Source organism: Gossypium raimondii, chromosome 11 (genome assembly GCF_025698545.1).
Source record: "Gossypium raimondii isolate GPD5lz chromosome 11, ASM2569854v1, whole genome shotgun sequence".
Taxonomy (NCBI): Eukaryota; Viridiplantae; Streptophyta; class Magnoliopsida; order Malvales; family Malvaceae; genus Gossypium; species Gossypium raimondii.
Genome location: NC_068575.1, coordinates 61,641,984 through 61,660,409, shown reverse-complemented (window position 1 = coordinate 61,660,409; position 18,426 = coordinate 61,641,984). Strand labels below are relative to the sequence as shown.

General features: G+C 32.2%; 4 protein-coding genes across 5 annotated transcripts; 2 read left to right on the top strand and 2 right to left on the bottom strand.

The window, feature by feature from the left end:
* Positions 1–623: 623 nt before the first annotated feature.
* LOC105801895 (uncharacterized) lies at positions 624–5,597 on the top strand. The gene is made up of 8 exons (XM_012633241.2): positions 624–823; positions 1,581–1,706; positions 2,418–2,516; positions 2,789–2,931; positions 3,709–3,817; positions 3,983–4,090; positions 4,795–4,935; positions 5,045–5,597. Exons 1-8 carry the CDS (start codon positions 752–754, stop codon positions 5,468–5,470), a joined length of 1,224 nt encoding a protein of 407 aa, XP_012488695.1. The 5' UTR covers positions 624–751; the 3' UTR covers positions 5,471–5,597.
* A 306-nt stretch (positions 5,598–5,903) lies between these two features.
* On the top strand, positions 5,904–7,598 carry LOC105801897 (actin-related protein 2/3 complex subunit 5A). Of its 2 annotated transcripts, none has more exons than XM_012633246.2 (5): positions 5,904–6,249; positions 6,343–6,536; positions 6,636–6,702; positions 6,777–6,877; positions 7,278–7,598. In XM_012633246.2, the coding sequence occupies exons 2-5, from the start codon at positions 6,439–6,441 to the stop codon at positions 7,411–7,413; spliced, it is 402 nt and encodes a 133-aa protein (XP_012488700.1). In that variant the 5' UTR covers positions 5,904–6,249; positions 6,343–6,438; the 3' UTR covers positions 7,414–7,598. The 2 variants fall into 2 exon arrangements, with proteins under 2 accessions (XP_012488700.1, XP_012488698.1); XM_012633244.2 differs by having other exon boundaries at positions 5,915–6,249; positions 6,404–6,536.
* A 1,299-nt stretch (positions 7,599–8,897) lies between these two features.
* Positions 8,898–11,365, bottom strand: LOC105801896 (uncharacterized). Its single transcript, XM_012633242.2, has 6 exons — positions 11,211–11,365; positions 10,129–10,763; positions 9,970–10,050; positions 9,812–9,887; positions 9,612–9,704; positions 8,898–9,393 (listed from the first exon to the last, which is right to left on the bottom strand). The coding sequence occupies exons 2-6, from the start codon at positions 10,741–10,743 to the stop codon at positions 9,191–9,193; spliced, it is 1,068 nt and encodes a 355-aa protein (XP_012488696.1). The 5' UTR covers positions 10,744–10,763; positions 11,211–11,365; the 3' UTR covers positions 8,898–9,190.
* A 2,397-nt stretch (positions 11,366–13,762) lies between these two features.
* Positions 13,763–16,962, bottom strand: LOC105801898 (AT-hook motif nuclear-localized protein 1). Its single transcript, XM_012633247.2, has 5 exons — positions 16,368–16,962; positions 15,292–15,359; positions 14,979–15,110; positions 14,477–14,638; positions 13,763–14,336 (listed from the first exon to the last, which is right to left on the bottom strand). The coding sequence occupies exons 1-5, from the start codon at positions 16,762–16,764 to the stop codon at positions 14,112–14,114; spliced, it is 984 nt and encodes a 327-aa protein (XP_012488701.1). The 5' UTR covers positions 16,765–16,962; the 3' UTR covers positions 13,763–14,111.
* Positions 16,963–18,426: the final 1,464 nt, after the last annotated feature.

Sequence of the window (18,426 nt, the reverse complement as noted above, 5' to 3'; positions counted from 1 at the left end):
ACTGAACTGGGGACATATTAGAGACTGAAGGCTGAATGGTTGATCCATAAAAATAAAATAAAAATCCATTTTACCTAATTATTTCGTCTCTTTTCTTTTTTTTTACCATTGCTTTTGCTTTATATCCTTTATAATTATTTATTCAAATATAATGTAACTGAAAATGAAATGCTTTATTAATAAATTTAATCTCTAAATTATATCTCAATTCTTAAATTAGTGCTTAAAGTTTTTTGCCAAACTTATTTTTGAACTATCAATCTTATTCCATTTTATTTAAGAAGTATACGACATGCAATAAAAATATATTGTATTCGATAAGAATATATTGTATGTGATATTTTTATTGGTTGATATAATTTTCTAAATAAATTGAAATAAATGAAAAAATTTAAGGACCAATTAAGATATTGGTGTATAGTTTAGATACTAATTTGCTAATAAAACCGAAAAATAGTCATTGGAAGATACCGGCACGTCTAAAATGCACCGACAAGGTGCACCAAAATTTATACTGCGCACCCCTTGAGAGATAACGCTGACTGGTTGATGACAAACGTTTCCGTCAATTGATCGTTATAGCTCAGCCACGTGATTTCTCTCGTCTTCTCGTCAAAATTAAACTTGAAACTAATAGAAATATAATAATATAATAAAAAAATAAAAACAGAGAGATCGTCGATCAGATTTAGTTGATTGATCCAAAGAATCAAATGGAATGAAATGAACGTAGAGTGAGTGGATTTCAGCAATGAAAAGCGTCTTCTCGGCGCCCGGAGATTACATCTACTTCAAGTCCCAAGTCCCTCTTCACAGGATCCCCGTAAGTTTTTTTTTTTTTTATTTCTCTAAATATTTTTGTTGACTTTTATAATTTTTTTATCACGGGTTTTATGATTAAAGTTTATTGCGATAATGGGTTTATTTTTGTTTTAGCTATAGTCTATCATTGTGTGGGTTTTGATTAAAATTCTGATCTCTAAATTACAAAATGTTGTTCTGGGTGTTCATAGGATTTGCTTAAATCTGTGCTTTTCTTACTGTTAATGACCATTTTCAGTAAATTAGTTATTCATATGAGCTTAGATATTTCCTCATCTTGAAAAAATAAAAAAAGAATTGGATTTCAGTTTGATAGATTTCATGCTTATTATTGAATTCTTATCTGGTGGAGTTTACTAGTTGACTTTGTTTTATCACTAAGGATGCCTATGATTGAATGGTTATTAACCAGCTGGTTATTTGTCTGATTTTCCTCAGTGCCACGGTTTCCTTATTACTTTTAACTCTTATGCTTACGATTGTGAAATCCTTACTTCAAAATAATTTCTCGAGGTTTGTCAGATCAGCGGTTAATTAAATTGTTATTCATTATATACTATTTTCATGAAGGTATATTGTGATTTCTGATAAATTTTATCATCTTTTTATCACTTCAAGTCTAGTATAGTTTACCATACCTAGTTGGTTATGGCATTGCTTAGCATGTGTCTCGAAGTTATAGACTCATCTTGTCTCTCTGTCATTACCTTTTATTAATTGTGATGACTCATTTTTGGAGTTCCTTATTTTTCTCACAGATCGGCACGAAGCAGTGGCGGTATTATGATTTTGGTCCCAAAGTGGTTACTCCACTCATATGTCTTCCTGGAACTGCAGGGACAGCAGATGTCTACTACAAACAAATCATGTGCTTGTCCATGAAGGTTGTAAGCCATCTATGATAAGTAACTTTGACATAAGATAAATGGAAGGCAACCTTCATAGGCTATGTCTTTTTGTTCCCTTATTGCTTGATATAGTGGATATTCTGAAGTTCTATTTTTTTCAGTGAGTTGGCTCCTAGCAAATTATTAATCTTATTTTATTAATGAGTAGAGTTCCTAATTTCCTTTTGGGTTAAACCATTATTTGGGGCCTGAAATTGGCGACAATGTCCACATTGGGGTTTGAATTTTTTTTTGTATAAGTTAGTCCCTGAACTTGGTAATTGTTCCCAGATTAGGGCTTGAACTTTTTTTTTCTGTTCAAGTAAGTCTCTGAACTTGGTAACTATTCCCACGTTAGGGCTTTAACTTAAAGGTTTTCAAGGAAATATCAGGCACTTACTTGGACCAAAGAAAAGTTGAGGCCCCAATGTGGGAACAATTGCCAAGTTCAGGGATTAATTTGGACCAAAAAAAGGATTAGGCCCCTATGTGGGAGTAATTGCCAATTTCAAGCTCCAAAAAGTGATTTAACCCTTTCTTTTCAATGCTAGCACGCTCAAAGTTCCCCATTTCATTTATTGGTTGGTGAAAAGATTATTCATATTCCTGATATGGATTTACTCAACTTATTTTATGGTTACCGAATAATATTGTGAAGAATGTTTACTTCTCATTAACTCTAATCGTTTTAATTTCACAAATGTTCAGGGTTACCGGGTCATTTCTGTTGATATTCCCTGTGTTTGGAATCATCAAGAGTGGATTCAAAGTTTTGAAAAGTTCTTGGATGCCATCGATGTTCATCATGTGAGAACATAATATATTTGTGGCCCACGCTTCATTCCTTCCCTATTATAGCATTTATTTTTCCTTTTAGTAGATATTTTATATTTATTATTCTATTATATTTTTCTGGAATAAAGCATAGGTTACCTGCTTAAAGTGAAACAACATCGTGCAGTTGACTGTAATATTAAGTAGACTGCACAGTTCTACAGTGTAGTTCTTAATCTAATTAGCAGTAGTTTATCTTGAATTGTAACATTTGCTTAGCAGACTGAGTAGCATGTCTTTGACAGATACATCTGTATGGTACATCCCTTGGAGGCTTCCTAGCACAACTTTTTGCTCAACATCGTCCCAGACGGGTTAAATCCTTAATTCTATCAAATACATTTTTGGAGACACGCAGTTTTGCAGCAGCAATGCCTTGGGCACCTTTGTATGTTTCTACATTTCTTGTTATCAACTCTAGGCTGTTCTAAATTGATTCATTTATTGGATTACGCATATTAGCTATTCATTTGCTTAAGATTTGCGTCTAAGTGCGTTGTAAATTCATCAGAAATTCATTGGAAATTTGAAATCCGATAATGCATGCATGCAGTTTTGTGTGGTATCGAGTTCAAACAAAATTCCCTTGCAATGAGTCAATTCCCTGTAAATTAACCACTTGTGTGCTTGCATTTCTTGGATGAAAGAAAAAAGTATATTCATTCTGCTTTTACAAATATTTTTGGGTTAAATCACTATTTAGGGCTTGAACTTAGCAACTATTTAGACATTAGGACCTGAATTTTTTTTTATCTAAGTTGGGCCTAGAACTTGACAATTGTTCCCATTTGGGGTCTGAACTAAGTAACTGTTCCCATATTAGGGCTTGAACTTTTTTTCGTATTAGTTAGTCCCTAAACCTGGCAATTGTCCTCACATTGGGGCTTGAACTTGGCAATTGTTCCTACATTGGGGCCTGAGCTTTAGGATTTTCAAGGACTAATTTTGACAAAAAAAGTTCAAGCCCTAATATGGGAACAACTGCCAAGTGGAGGGTCTAATTTGTACAAAAAAAGAAGTTCAAGCCACAAAAAGTGATTTAACCCTATATTTTTCTATTAATTTAGTGTTTCTTGGTTTTTATCCTTGTCTGGTCTTTTTATTAAATTTACATATTGCTTGTCAATATGAATGTGTTCTTAAGATATTTATTTCCGACATGCAGTGTCAGTTGGACCCCGTCTTTTTTGTTGAAACGATACGTCTTAACAGGAATCCGTGATGGCCCTCATGAACCTTTTATTGCCGATTCTGTGGACTTTGTTGTTTCGCAGGTATGTTTCAGGGAACAACATGACTATTTTTCTTTATTGGGTTTTTTGTTATTAACATTACGGTATGGGGCACTTCGTATCTTTTGCTCTTTTAAACACAAAACTGTCTGCTATAAAAAAGAGATTGCTGTCGTTATATGAGGCCATATGTGAAAATCATTTCAGGTCGAAACACTCTCAAGAGATGAATTAGCATCCAGGTTGACTTTGACAGTTGACTCTGCTTCAGTAAAACCGCTACTACTTTCAGATTCATTTATTACTATAATGGATGTAAGTAGTCTGAAACTTGCTTTTTATCGGCTGTGCACACTAATGTATCTCAAGTATGCATGCCGTTTCTGGGAAACAAAGTTTCCTTGCAAAACTGAGAAGAAAAAACATAAAAGATGGTAGTAAATATAATTTTATTTTTAAAAAATCCCATCTCATTGTTTAGATATCTTTCAGTTAACTTGCAGCTTAATATGCCAAATTTTCTAGGGTTAAAATATGCCATAAGTCCCAGTACTTTTTGAAATTTTGAATTTAGTCTCTATACTTTTATTTCAAGGAATTTGTCTTCTATTTTCAGATTTCAATTTTCAGATTCAACTATTAACACTGTTAAATTTTTTGTTATATTTGTTAGTATGACATTTTGAATTAAAAAGAAAAACTCATTTTGTAGCTATGTAATTACAAAATGATGTTATAATTAACTTGAATTTAACCAAAAAAATTAACAAGGTTGACAGTGGTGAACTTGTATTTTGAAATTTGATAAGTAGATGGATTGCATTTGTAGAAATAAAAATATAGTAACTAAATTCCAAATTTTCGAAGAGTACCGAGACTTTCAACATATTTTGACCATTTTCTAGCTACATGATTGAATTCATATGAGGAAGTTTTTGCCTTCACCTTCAATACTAGGAGAAATTTAAGCTTTAGCTGGTAGCTCTATAATTGACATGGTTTCTGACATGGCCTCGAAGACGAACGACTACTCGGCAATTCCTCAACAACTTAAAGATCAGTTGAGTGAGAGGTACCCAGGTGCAAGGCGAGCTTATCTCAAAACAGGAGGCGATTTCCCCTTTCTTTCCCGCCCTGATGAAGTTAACCTACATCTTCAGGTACAGGAAGTTTATATATCAAAACGGAGCTTGACCCATAAATGTGATTGATTGTACAATCGTTATATCAAGATGACTGTCGTTTCATCTGGTGTGTGAATCATGGCAGCTGCACCTGAGACGGGTTGGATTGGAAGCTCAGCCAGAGCTGGTTCAGAGCATCCCAAAAGATGGCACCGGTGGAGGCCCCAGCAAAGAAAATGATAAGGAGGATCGTGATGATGAACAAAAAGATAATGGGGGAAATCCCGAAAGCAATTCTGACGAAAGCCAGCCGTCACCTTCGGCTCCGGAAAGTTCAGAATCTCATGGTCTAGATGAACAGCTCCTCAGCAATGCCGAAATTCATTACATCGATCAGAAAGATTCAATCATTTTGAAGCCTTCTGCAATGTCAATGAATCAACACAGTGCGGCTGCCGGAATCCTCCTCCAATCGACATGGGAGTTCTTTATTTTCTCTTTGCTGCCGTTATATGTGGATTCATTATACATTTATTCTAATAATGCTTGGAAATTGAGACAACTGGTGTAAATAGAGCATTGGTTAGCAGTTTCTGCTCGTTGTTTATATAAATATAAGCTCTGTTGCAAACAGTTTCTCCATTGACAGTGTTGTATCTATTCAGTTATTTTAAGTTCCTCATTATTGAATTTTCAAATCGAATCTTGTTCACCAGACACCGTAAATGCTGCAGTATCCGAAGAAGCATGCAAAGTTCAGATCTTCAAGTATTTGCAATTTCAGAATCAGTAACAAAATTACTTGCAAAACCCTTATGAGCAATAATCTTAAGGATACCATGAATTCACAAAACATATACGAAGTTCTCGAATCCTAACTGTTGACCTAGTACGAAGTTCTCGAATTCTAACTCTTGACCAAGTAGCATTGGGCGTTCACTCCAAAAATATCGCAACTGTTTGAATCATAGGAACAACCCTATTTGCAGTCATAGTCTAGTAAGCTCGCTCTTGTTAAGGGTGTGCGAGTTAATTGTAAATGTAAAATTAAAAAAAATGAAATTCTAGTATAACCTCATGTCTGGTTGGTTGTAATAGTCATTTCATTACTGATCAATTTGGTGATAATAAGTGATCCCTTTGTTTGGTTCACCGAATCATTCATTCCATGGAATCGTCATTCATCTCTTATTACAGTTTCTCCCTAATTAGCATTCCTCACCATACCCAAAAAACAGCTGAGAAATAAAGAGAAAAACCTTAACCTGTCATTATTGTCCTTTATCACTCTCAGCCTCACTAATACCTCAAGCCACCACACCCCCAAAGTAATCAACAGAGTTGATCCCGGTAAAGTTATTATTCCCCTTAATCTCACTTCGGTTGTTACAATTTCATCTCTTTGCTTATTTGGTTAGAAATCTAAGCTTGTTTATATATTAGGTCCATCCCACTAACTCTAAAAGGAGTTCTGTATGAAAGGAGAAAGTTTTTTGTTTGGCAGGTGATTGATCAGAGAGAGCGAGTGAATTAGCGATAATGGCAGAAGTGAAGAAATCTGTGGAATCTGATAACGCCGAGGATATACTAACAAAAATAGAAAACAAATCTTTGAAGATTGAGAGCTTAATTAAACAGTTGAAATTTCTAATATGAATTTGAATTTCCCATTTAAAAGTTTTAAAAGGAAAATAAAAAAACCCTAATTTTGTAGGATTGATTTGTTTCTATCTCAGATATAAATTCATTGAAGCGATTAAAACTGCGCTCGAGGGTTATCCTCCCCGAGACGAACGATGCAAGGTTTGGTACCCTAAAAAGAAAAAGGTTTTTTTGTCCATTTTTTTATATTTTAATTTGGATATTGGCATTTGCAGTCTGCAAATTGGATAGGTGTGCATAAAGCATTAATGGCTATAAAAGATGTTGAAGGAATGCTTCGTTCTTTAGATCCCCAGTACTATGATATTCTTATGAAGTGAGTCCTTTCTCTTTTTTTGGCATTTTACTTGTACATCTCATTCAATAATAGGTCTCTTTCAAATTTTTTAAATGAGATTTAAGAGTATTTGAGCAAAATGAAATCTGATCTGATTTACTTAATCCCCGTGAAATCTACTTTTATGCTTTTCCTCTTTTAGCAGTTGTTAGTGCACAACTGTTGTTGCACTGAATGTTACATTATTTGTGACCAATGAATAGCTAGAAGCTCCTGCAGCTGATGAATTTGCACTTTGTGAGAAAATCTTTTACTAGGTTAGTTGTTCCCATTGTTGAACATTTGGCCTGATGATGTTATAGCTCTTGAGGAAACAACTGCTTTCATTACAAGCACAAATGTTATGTGGGTTATATATGATTGTTATGAATATTTTCAGGTATATATATAGAGGATTGTCGACTGGAAATCGCACAACATGTGACCAATGCCTTAAGATCCATGAAAAGCTGACAGAGAAAGCTGGTTTCGGATGCATACTTCGTTCCCTTGCAGACACTGTGAATACAGTTTGACTCTATTCACCCCTTCTCTTTGAAAAGATAATTATTATAGAAATGTTCGGCATTTTCTCTTCATTGTTCCACATACATGTGAACCACAAATTTTGTCCATCACTGAATGATTAGAGGCTATAATTTGTCATAAATTAATAATACAAATATCTGGCTTTTCAGTTTGGGGTCATTGCAAAATCATATTACTAGTGCATCAGTTGTTTTTCTCTGTTTACTGCATTTTTTCCCCTTTAATATATAAATTAGCAGATTGAATGCATTTGAAATCGTTTTCACCATGACATCAGCGTCTCCTCTATGCTGCTGTGCTTTGCTTATTGGGAACTTTTGTCAAACAGTTGTTACTGTGTCTTAATTTGGGCTCAAAGAAGTACTTATGAGATAGAGCTCTTTCGGAGTTGTAATCTATGAAGACCTTGTTTGCCTTCCACCTGGGTTGTATTCAAAAAAAAAATAAAGTTTGTTACTGTGTCTTAATTTGGGCTCAAAGAAGTACTTATGAGATAGAGCTCTTTCGGGAGTTGTAATCTATGAAGACCTTGTTTGCCTTCCACCTGGGTTGTATTCAAAAAAAAAATAAAGTTCAATGTTTTACTTTGGTGGCTAGAGGAATGCCCTCTTCAAAAGAAAAATGCCAATATTGTACGAAACTTATATATAGGTGTAAAAATTATTTCTCGTCTTTATTATCTTATTTTATTAAATTTATATCTAATGTGAATTCATTCTTTTTATAACCATAAAAAGTCAGCCAATTCAGACATCACAATTTTCCTTATTATAATTAATTTATTTTACACAAAAACTGAATAATTAAAAATCATGATTTTATTAATGATATTTTGATAACTTTTATATATGTAATATTTAAATTGTATAATGACATCATAAAATGGCACAAATTATTGCAACTTTTGATATTATCAATTTTAACATATAGATTATGAATAAACTAATGACATCATGTAACCTTTTGCTAATATATATATATTATATTTAGATGTAAAATATAATCCTCCAGATATATTAAATATAGTCCTCTCGTATAAACATTAAATTATTTATTTCAAATAATATTCTAACACATTAAATATGTATTACAAATAAAAATAATAAAATAAATTATATATATTTTTCTAATATTGTATATTATATATTTTAGTAATTCATATTTTAATAATAATTATATTAAGAACATTATATATAACCCTATTACAATTTAATAACAATAACAATAATCTACTTACAAAAATTTCCACTAAAGATACTCTGATGATTTCAGTATTTTCCTTGTGCTATTAGAACATCTATTTCATTCGACCAAACACAAGAATACTATTAAAATTCTAATCCATTCCATTCAATCAAACAATTAAATTACTAATTACAGTTCTATTTCAGTGAACCAAACTTTGCTTACTCAACACAAAGCCTAAACATCAAACACAGACTCGAGTGCAAACATTAGCACATCATTAAAATTCCTCATAAAAAGTGAAGCAAAGCATTTGATTATTTCAGATTGCAATGTTAATATACTAGAAAGTAGATATTATATAATCACTACGTATTTGCAGTAATTGTCTAAAGCTCTCTCTGCATTAGCAACCCCCCTTGGTAAAAGGACTGCCACAACAGACGCATGAATCATAAAAGCTCTAAACTAGGAAAACATGGCAACAGCCAAGCATACAATACTACATACGTATATATATAAGAGGAAAGGCAATGCCTTCTGCACCACAAGATCATCTCCGTGTTAACTCACTCCAACTTAGTCCCTACGTTTCCCTTGAGAGTGAGAACTCTTATCTTTAAAATCTGCTGATCCTTTCATCCTAGTGTGTTGGCTACGCAGAGGCACTGACCTGTCTCTTGCATCTACCATCATCCTCCCTTTTGGTTGAGAAGACTCAGTAGAGGGAAGTGCCCATCCTCCCCGACCTGCCTGCCCGTTCTGTCCACTGCTGCCAGTCCCTGAGACAAAAATTGCAGCAACAAATATGATTTGATGTTATAAGGTGTAAAAAAAGCATTGCCTAGTGTTATTCCTATCGTCACACCCACAATATATCCGGGAAAAGATGAACTGGTATTACGCAAAAAATAATTGAAAATCTAGTGTTTAATATGTAGTGTAACCGAATAAAAAAAACGAATGAACAAAGAAGGCATTGTCCTAAGACATAACTTACCTATGTTATCATGGCCAATAAAACTCCCGGACCAGCCAGGCAGACGCTTTTGGGCTTTTCCTTTCCAAGATTCTTCAAAACCAGGAAGTTCATCTGGAAAGTTCAATTTAAAACATTTACTTTAACTGCCATTGGACCAGGTAATCTAACTCTATCAACAAATACACCATGGCACTCTGTTGTATATAACATGTGCATACCTTCATTCAAATTATGTAAGGTCTGCATCGTATCCACCCTACCATCTGAGTTCAGCTTTCTCATAACTGAATGACCCTACAGCAAAAATACTAGTCATAATCCAATGTCAAAGACTCGGAATTTAGATTGACTGAGAAAAACAAGATTTGCAAGCCACCTTGTTGTGAAGTCCCCTAGAAACCCGGTGGCTTGCTTGGCCTGTAGTTGTGTCCGCTTCTTTGTTTTCTTCAAAAGTAATCTATTCCACAACAGAGAAATGTAAGACAATAAAAAAAGGATTATCAATGAACATTCTTTAAGCGTCAGAAGAACTTACTCCATCACTTCCAGTCCTCCTTGTTTTTGATGAAGTATGGTAAGCTCCATCAGCGCCACCATAAGTGACAGTGGAGCTCTGAAACACAAAACTACTAGTTTGAGGCTGTTGCTGCTGCTGATTTTGATACAAACCATTGTAACCATTCATATACTGCAAATGCCTGTTCCTTCTCTCAGATTGTCCAGCTTCATCATCTGGAACCTCAACATAAGGTTCGGCATTAGACCTACCATGCTTCCTAGGATTCCCTTTCATCCCGGTATCTGCTTCTTCCTTCTCATCATCAGAATTTAGTTCTTCAATAATCGGACCCCTTGGTCTCTTTGGCTCTGGAGCCTGACGCTCAATAAACCCAGTCGGATGCATATCCATAAAAGGACTTTGACCGGGGCCAAAGAAGCTCGAATCAAACATGCTTCCAAAAGGGCGTGTGAAAAAAGGGTCATCAAATGGGTTCCTTCCTCCAAAGAAGTTGGAGAATAAATTTCTAGGACCACCAAATCCTCCAAAGCCCCCAGAACCACCGAAGGGGTCACCACCGAAGAGGTCACCACCGAAGGGGTCACCACCAAAATTGAAGAAAGGATCTCTTCCACCTCTGCCTCCCTGCATTTTCTGAATCCCTCTAAACTCTGAAGAAGAAGAAAAAAGTTAAATATGAATTTCGAGAAAAGAAAAAGAAAGAAGGAACCAATCTTTGTAATTACTTAGATAACGCCACATACATCATTCTAAAGGTAAATATTTTGTCAACAACTCAACAAATAGAGCAACACAAGCAATCGAATCCAATTTATTGAACTTCTAAATATGTCTAAATGGAACATAGGAAAAAAAAACAGCGACCGTATCAAATTTCAGAAGCGAAAATCAATCTAAACCCTAAAACCAAAAGATTGAAGGAACATTTCACTTAAAAACAACAAAATATAATCAATGTTTAAAAAAAGTACTAATTTAGTAACAAACAATCGCGAAATTAAGAACCAATCGGTGATTCAATAGGAAGTGGTCATCGTAGCATATATGCTAAATTTCAATGAAAATTGAAGCCTAAAAAGGGAGAAAAACGAGAATACCTGCGATGGAAAGAGGAAATCAAGTCAAATTTGGGACGATTGAAACCCTAGATGCTCTGATTTTGATCAAAATATAAGTTAGGGGGTATTTCAGGTTTCTATTTATATGGGATCATAAACCGCCTAAGTTGCGATAATGGTATTGAAAAGGATGATTCTACTTCGTGTGGGAGTTCTCCGTGGTACTTAAGGCCTATATTCGCACGTACAAAGCCCAAGTTTGAAACTTAATTATCTTTTCATTTTAGTTTTTAGTATAAAGGGACAAATTATACCAACTCAATCTATATTTCGACCACTCAACTTTTAAAATTTATGTAATAACTATTAATGTTATTGAATTGTTACATTTGTGTTACTCATCCATTTTCTTCCATTAAAAATAATGACGTGGAACGTTAGTTTAATGGGCTAATAATCAATTTGGTCTTTCTTTTGATATTCTTAATAATTACTCCAAAATATTTTAAAAATATTAAATATGAATTAAAATTATTAATAATTAAATGTATTAAAAATTAAATAAAAATAATTATATTAATATTAACCATGTTAAAGAAATTGATGGCATATTTAACCAATGAAAACGTGGCACGTGTTCATCATTTTCTTTGTCTTTCATGGCTATTGATCGATAATATAACTATTGAAACGCGAATTGATCATTGACTATTTAATATATATTTAAATTTTTAGAATTTTTAATTATTTATAGCTTATATAATTTTTAAAATTTTATATAATTGATATTATAAAGAATTGAATGTTTTCAATTTAAACTTATTTATCATTTTATATTTTTTATATAATTTGTTTATTATAAAATTATTCTTAAATTTAATTTTTTTCTATTTTATATATTTTTAAATATTATAAAAATATATTTTGAATGTTTTCTTAATGAATTCCACACCATCAATTTCATATCAAAATGAATGCCATGTGATACATTTTCATTTGTTGGATGTGTCATACCGTTTTTTTTACATTAGGTAGTGTTTAGAAAGCCACTTAATAATTAGATTTGGGTATAATTACTTGTAATTACAGATGGTGGTATGTTTGGATAACCATTATAATTTATAGATACCATTGAATTAGATGTAATTGGAGCATCCCAATTACACTTTCTAATTTTAAGGGTGAGAATTATAGTAATTATGTGCTTGATTACACCCAAATTCAGTTTTAAAAAATATTATTTTTATACTAAGTTATAATTTTTATATTATAAGTATGAATGAGTGTTTAGGATAATTATGACTTAAGATTTATTATATTATAAATCTTAAAAATCATATTATAAAAAATAATTTTGTGTACTTTATACGATTATAACAAAATTTATATTATTTAAATCCTATTTTTAAAGTTATGATAAAAAGTTTATTATAAAAATAACTACATGTTATAAAAGTGTAATATATTTATAAAACTTATGGCTAAGAAATATCGACATAACTTAATTATGTGTCTGCACTATATATTATAAAAATAATATGCTTATTGGTAAAAAAAAAGTGTTATAGTTTTTATTATAACTTATTTGTAAAAGAAAATAACTTTTTAAAATTATGACAAAAATTATATTTTTTATAAAAATGTTATGAAAATTATTAGACTATAAAAATTATATATTATAGATTTTATATATTTTTGTCTTAATTAATATATTATAAAAATGTTATAACCTAGCACAATTATTTTTCTAGCTTAAGTTTATATGAGTTTTTATGATTAATACTACATGCTATTTGCATCGTGAACCCTAATATTATATGTTAGATGTTACTTATGCAAATATAAAAAATTTTCTTGCATTATGTCATGGAGTATGATATCACTTGAGGGAATGAAGCTAAACACAAGCACTAGAGATGGTTCATGAACTCTTTAATTTGAGACATTCGAGGTTTTAAAATGTGGTTGAGAGAACATTTGTTGTTTTAAAGAAACATTTCTTTTTTAACAGCATCACCTTAGTATAGCATAAAAGAAATAATGTTAGATCGTACTAGCATGTTGCATATTTCATAGTTTCATTTATAGGTCGATTTAAGATGATTCATACGTTGAAGAGTACATGGATGAAAGAGATCTTGATAATTTTAATGATATAAATTCATATTCTCAAGATGATGAACTCGATCAAGGACCAACATTTGATGAAAATGAGTTTATATTAAATATCAAAGAGGAATAATCCAACAAATATGGAACACTAAAACAATTAGATAAAATTACATATGATATTTATTTTATTGGTAATAATATTATCAACTACTTTTTTGGACTAACATCATACATATTATGATTTGATTTTAATTTTCTTTTACTTGTTTAGATTTTTTATCGTCCTAATAATTTTTCTATAATAATTAATATATTTTAAAATATAAATTATGTAAATTTGTAATTACACCTTGCAATATGATATAAAAAATTAATTTGTGAAGTACAAGGACTAATAACAGAATTTAACCTTTTTTTTCCTCTTCAATTTGAGATTTTAGCTCTTTTTAACTGATTCAACCAGCTGACTGAACCAATAATAATCTGAAGCTACATAAATTATCCATTAGCAATGAATTTGAGATGTTCAAAATACATTGGTTTTTTCTCAATCACAAATCCATAACTTGGAAGAAAGGCTAATGCTCTCTCTCACTAAAACAGTACACTCAATATTCTACACTGAAAAGACTAGCTACTAGAGAAAAATAAATTGGGTAAACCAAACCCGAGCCGGACATGAACATGTCGGTACTTGTGAGAAGTCGATAAACTTACACATAAAACAACAACAACAGCAACAACAACAACAACAACAACAATAATGACAACTACGGTGAGAATGAAATTCATTGACGCTTTTGATATCAAACATTGTAATGTTTTATATTAGCCTCCAGGCAGAGATGCATTAATGTCAGTGGGCTTATTTCTTGAATCAGTCGGCGACCAAGTATCGCCACGGAAAGATGAGGAGATGTTTAATTTGGGATCGGCACTAGAAATGGGAATAACAGCCATTGGTGTGGCAGCTGATATTGTTACAGAGTCGTGCTTCTGTTTCTTCAGATTCTGTTCGTGCTGGTTCCCGGCCAGAAAACTGCCTACTACAACCTGGTTTGCAACAACAGAAAGTAAGAAGTTAGAAGCTATGTCGTAACTAGGGTTGCGGTAATCATTTGGTTAAACGAAGTTGTGAAAATATGAAGACTGGAAATAACAGAGAGAAAAGAGTGGCAAAACCGAAGCCAAACCTGCACGGGACCAGCAGCTACTAGGAGTCCAGCGACTCCACCACCTACTACACGTCCATCTGGACTTGCTAATGAAACACTCATCCCGCCAGATCTGCTTCTTGTTCCTCCACTTTCATTGGGCATGAAAGAACCGGACAAGGACAGTATCTCAAAACGACCCTGCAGGAAATTTGAGAAGAGATCATACGTTTGCCGATGAAGGATGAAATAACAAAGTAGAACTACTTCACCCTAGGATTAATCAACATCGAAGTCAAGAAATGCAGAATTATTATGAAGAGGAGGCCATATTGCAACTTAGAAGAGTAAAATCAATCAAAGCGATGTCGGTTTTTCTGGAAATTTTACTCCTATACTTCGAATATATGCTTATGCACAAGGGCATGCACGTCACATGTACATCTGTAAGATGTTCATGCAATAGCTCACAACTTTTGATGATATAATTCAAAGGATGTCTCACAACTGATGTAGAATTAAAGAGAAACAGAGCATTTACCTCGTATGTCAATGTACCCCCGGAAGAATCTGGTTGCCGAAGAGTGACACTTGAGATGATCCCATTTGCAGAGAGAATACATATAGCTCGAGGCCCTTGTTGGGAAAATGATATAATCTTCATTGTGACATCCTAAAAGAACAAAAATTAAATCCCCTGACGTAATGAATTAACGAGTTTTATTCTTGGCTAAACATCAGAATGAAACTCGCAGTATTCTTGAACCATATTCCTCAGCAAGAAAATTCAGATCTTTCACATTCATAACCGAACATAAACATCACGCAAGCTCAATGTTATCTATACAACATACCTCACCAGCATTAACAGTGATGATATGCGGCGTAAAATTAGCTCCGACAGAACATGGAACCCATTCACCTACATTGAGAAAGTCATAAGAATCAGCAACAGCACATAGGAGTTATCTCGGCATAAGAGATCTTCCATCACCACACACAGAATTGTGAAAACAAAATCGGATTAAACAAAAAAGAGAAAAGAGAATGATGTAATAAAAAACCAAACACCGCAGAACACAAATGCATAAATATGAGATTTCCAAGAAACTATCATGATCCGCTTATCCCCAAATTATAACCAAAACGGAAAACCAACTAAACGTTCATTGCGTAGCACAAATCCAGCCAAAGAACAAAGATCACCCCGGGGACATTCATGAAAATCACCCGGTTGTATTTTGATACACCGAAAAACAGTGTATTACACCAAGAAGTTGCTTTGTTCGCTAATAAATGGCATGACACTCAATCTATCCACCTTACTAGTAAAGATTAAAACTATGATACATATGATTTATATCCTTCACTTCAAGTTCAAACACTCAAAAGAAACTAAATACAGAGTAACCAAAACAGAAGCCCCATATATTCATAGTTACAAGAGCTTATAAAAGCAACCTATGTTATTTCAAGTCGAGTATGAGTTCGATTCTTTTTCTATGTATTTATAGAGTCATATTCTCGTACTATATGTCATATATGATTTTCCAATAGTCTGAACAGATTTCATATCAAAGTCAGTTCAGATTCTGATAGATTTGAACAGGAGATTCAAAGCAGGTACCTTCCACAATTTTTTCACCGCATATAATATGCCAAGTGGCAAAGCACACTCAATAACGATAAGATTCCGTAAGGAAACTCAATAATAACCCATAAAAATGCGCTCACTATCATTCAAAAAAATCTACCGCATACACACGCTTCTCAAAGAGATCTCTCGATTATGACTTATAGAGAGGCATGGAGCCCCAGTTCTAAGGTCCCACTTAAAAGACCCATCAACATAAACAAACAAAGAAAACCCAACTTTTAAGATGAAAACAATCCACCAAAATCACTTGAAATGGGTTATGGTTTTTCTCACCTAAATTCTCCGGCTCGTTCTTGGCCTTTGAAAACGATATCGGAGATTTCACTTTCCCTCTCTTCACGGCAGAGAAGTCGATAACCGAAGGTGGCGCTGGCGCAGATGTTGATATCGGTTTCGGAGAGAGCGCTTTAGTGACTGAACCGTCCGGTCCATATTTTCTAGGCCTTCCCCTCTTCTTCTTCTCTGGCATCCCCGACACTGAAACCGGCGGCGGAGGTCCCGGTTGCGTCGCATGGGGCTGCGGCGGTGGAGCGGATCCGGGAGTCGGGTTCGGGTTTTGGGTTGAGTTTTCGGACCTTGGAGCTATGTGGTAGTCCGATGGAGAATCGGATCCTACCACTGTAACTCCAGCAGTAGCAGTAGTAGTAGTTACAAATTCTTTTGACTCCATTGTTAAACTTTAATTTTTGAAAAAAATTAGTGTTTTTTTTTCCTTTAGATTTCTATCAATAATTCATTTGGATTTTAAGCTCAAACAGCTTGTTTCGTTAAAAAAAATTCAAGAAAAAAAATTAAAAACAAAACAGCTTTCAAAGTTCAAAACCAGAAAACATTAAATTTTTATACTAATTTAAGATTTTCGAAGCTAAAAAGAAAAAAATCAGTTTAAATGAAACAGGGATTATGGAGGGTTTTAATTTTTTAAATTAAAATTATTTTGAAGGAGAAAATTAGATTTGAGAAGGAAAATTGAAAAAGAAAATTAAGCTGAAGGAAAAATGATAGAGATTTTAATAAAAGAGAGGTTTTGTTTTTGTTGTTCAGCTTTTGATAATTTAGCTTCCTAACTTTCTTTTAAAACTGTTTGAATTTAATATTATTAAAATAATGAAAAGGAATTTATTAAATATTGTGTTTTAATAAAATATTAATTATTTTATTACATTAATATATTGATTTTTTATCTTTGATTGGAATCTAGTAAAATAAAATATTTAAAAATATGAAAGTGGGTAGATTTTTTTCTCTTTTCTTTTTAATTTTATATTTTTTATAGAATGAAAAGTGGGTATATATTATTATATAAATATATTGAAAACGTAGTTTTTTTTGTCGTGAATGACAAGTAATTTCAAGTTGCTAAGTTTTTGAAGAAATTATTTAGAAAAAAATTAGTTTGTACTTAATTAATTTTTTAATAATTAAAATTTTAAAATATATATTTTAAAAATTTTAATGACTTTTAAATTTTTATATTTAAAACATAATTAATTATTACATAATAAAATTAATAAATATTAATTTTTCTATTTATTTTGAATTATTTGACAAATAACACAATATTAGGAATTAAAAGATACTGAAAAATTAAATAGAAGATTAAAATGTTTTTATACTCCAAATAAGTATCATACCTTTAAAATTCACTTTTAAAAAACCACCTCAGCTAAAAATTATTGTAATTACTTTGCTCTAAAACAACTCATCAACTTAAAAAATTATTTTTAACTCAGATTGTGAGTGTGACAAAATTTTATATTAGTAGATAGGTATATGTAAAAATATAAAAAAATTATATAAAAGTCAAAATGAAGTATATTTGAATCCATCAATATTTTGTAATATTTAAATTTTGTGGTTTTGATTTTCCAAATTAAAATACAAGTATATTAGAGGAAGCAACTTTTTTCTAAAGATTGGATACCAAAAAGTTACGTATATGTAATTTAAGAATCACAACTCTAATTAATATATAACTTTTACACGTTAATTTTAATTACTAATTAGTGTATTATCAATTAAAAATTAGTTACATGTATACATATTTAGCTCATACTTTATTTAATAATTGAAGCTCAACAAACCTTAACCATATTAAATCACTTTTAATTTACGTATATATGTGTGTGACATCTATGTTATCAAACAAAATTTTGTAAATGCTCAAAATACACGTGTGTATTTTATTAATTTAATAAAAATATAAATAAAAAACACCCTAACAATATAATTTAATTTGTATATAGAAATGTATTTTAGTCATTTTATAATTGAGTTGGTGTCTGATTGACTCGTGATACCAACTCAATCAGAAGATTATATATATTACTAA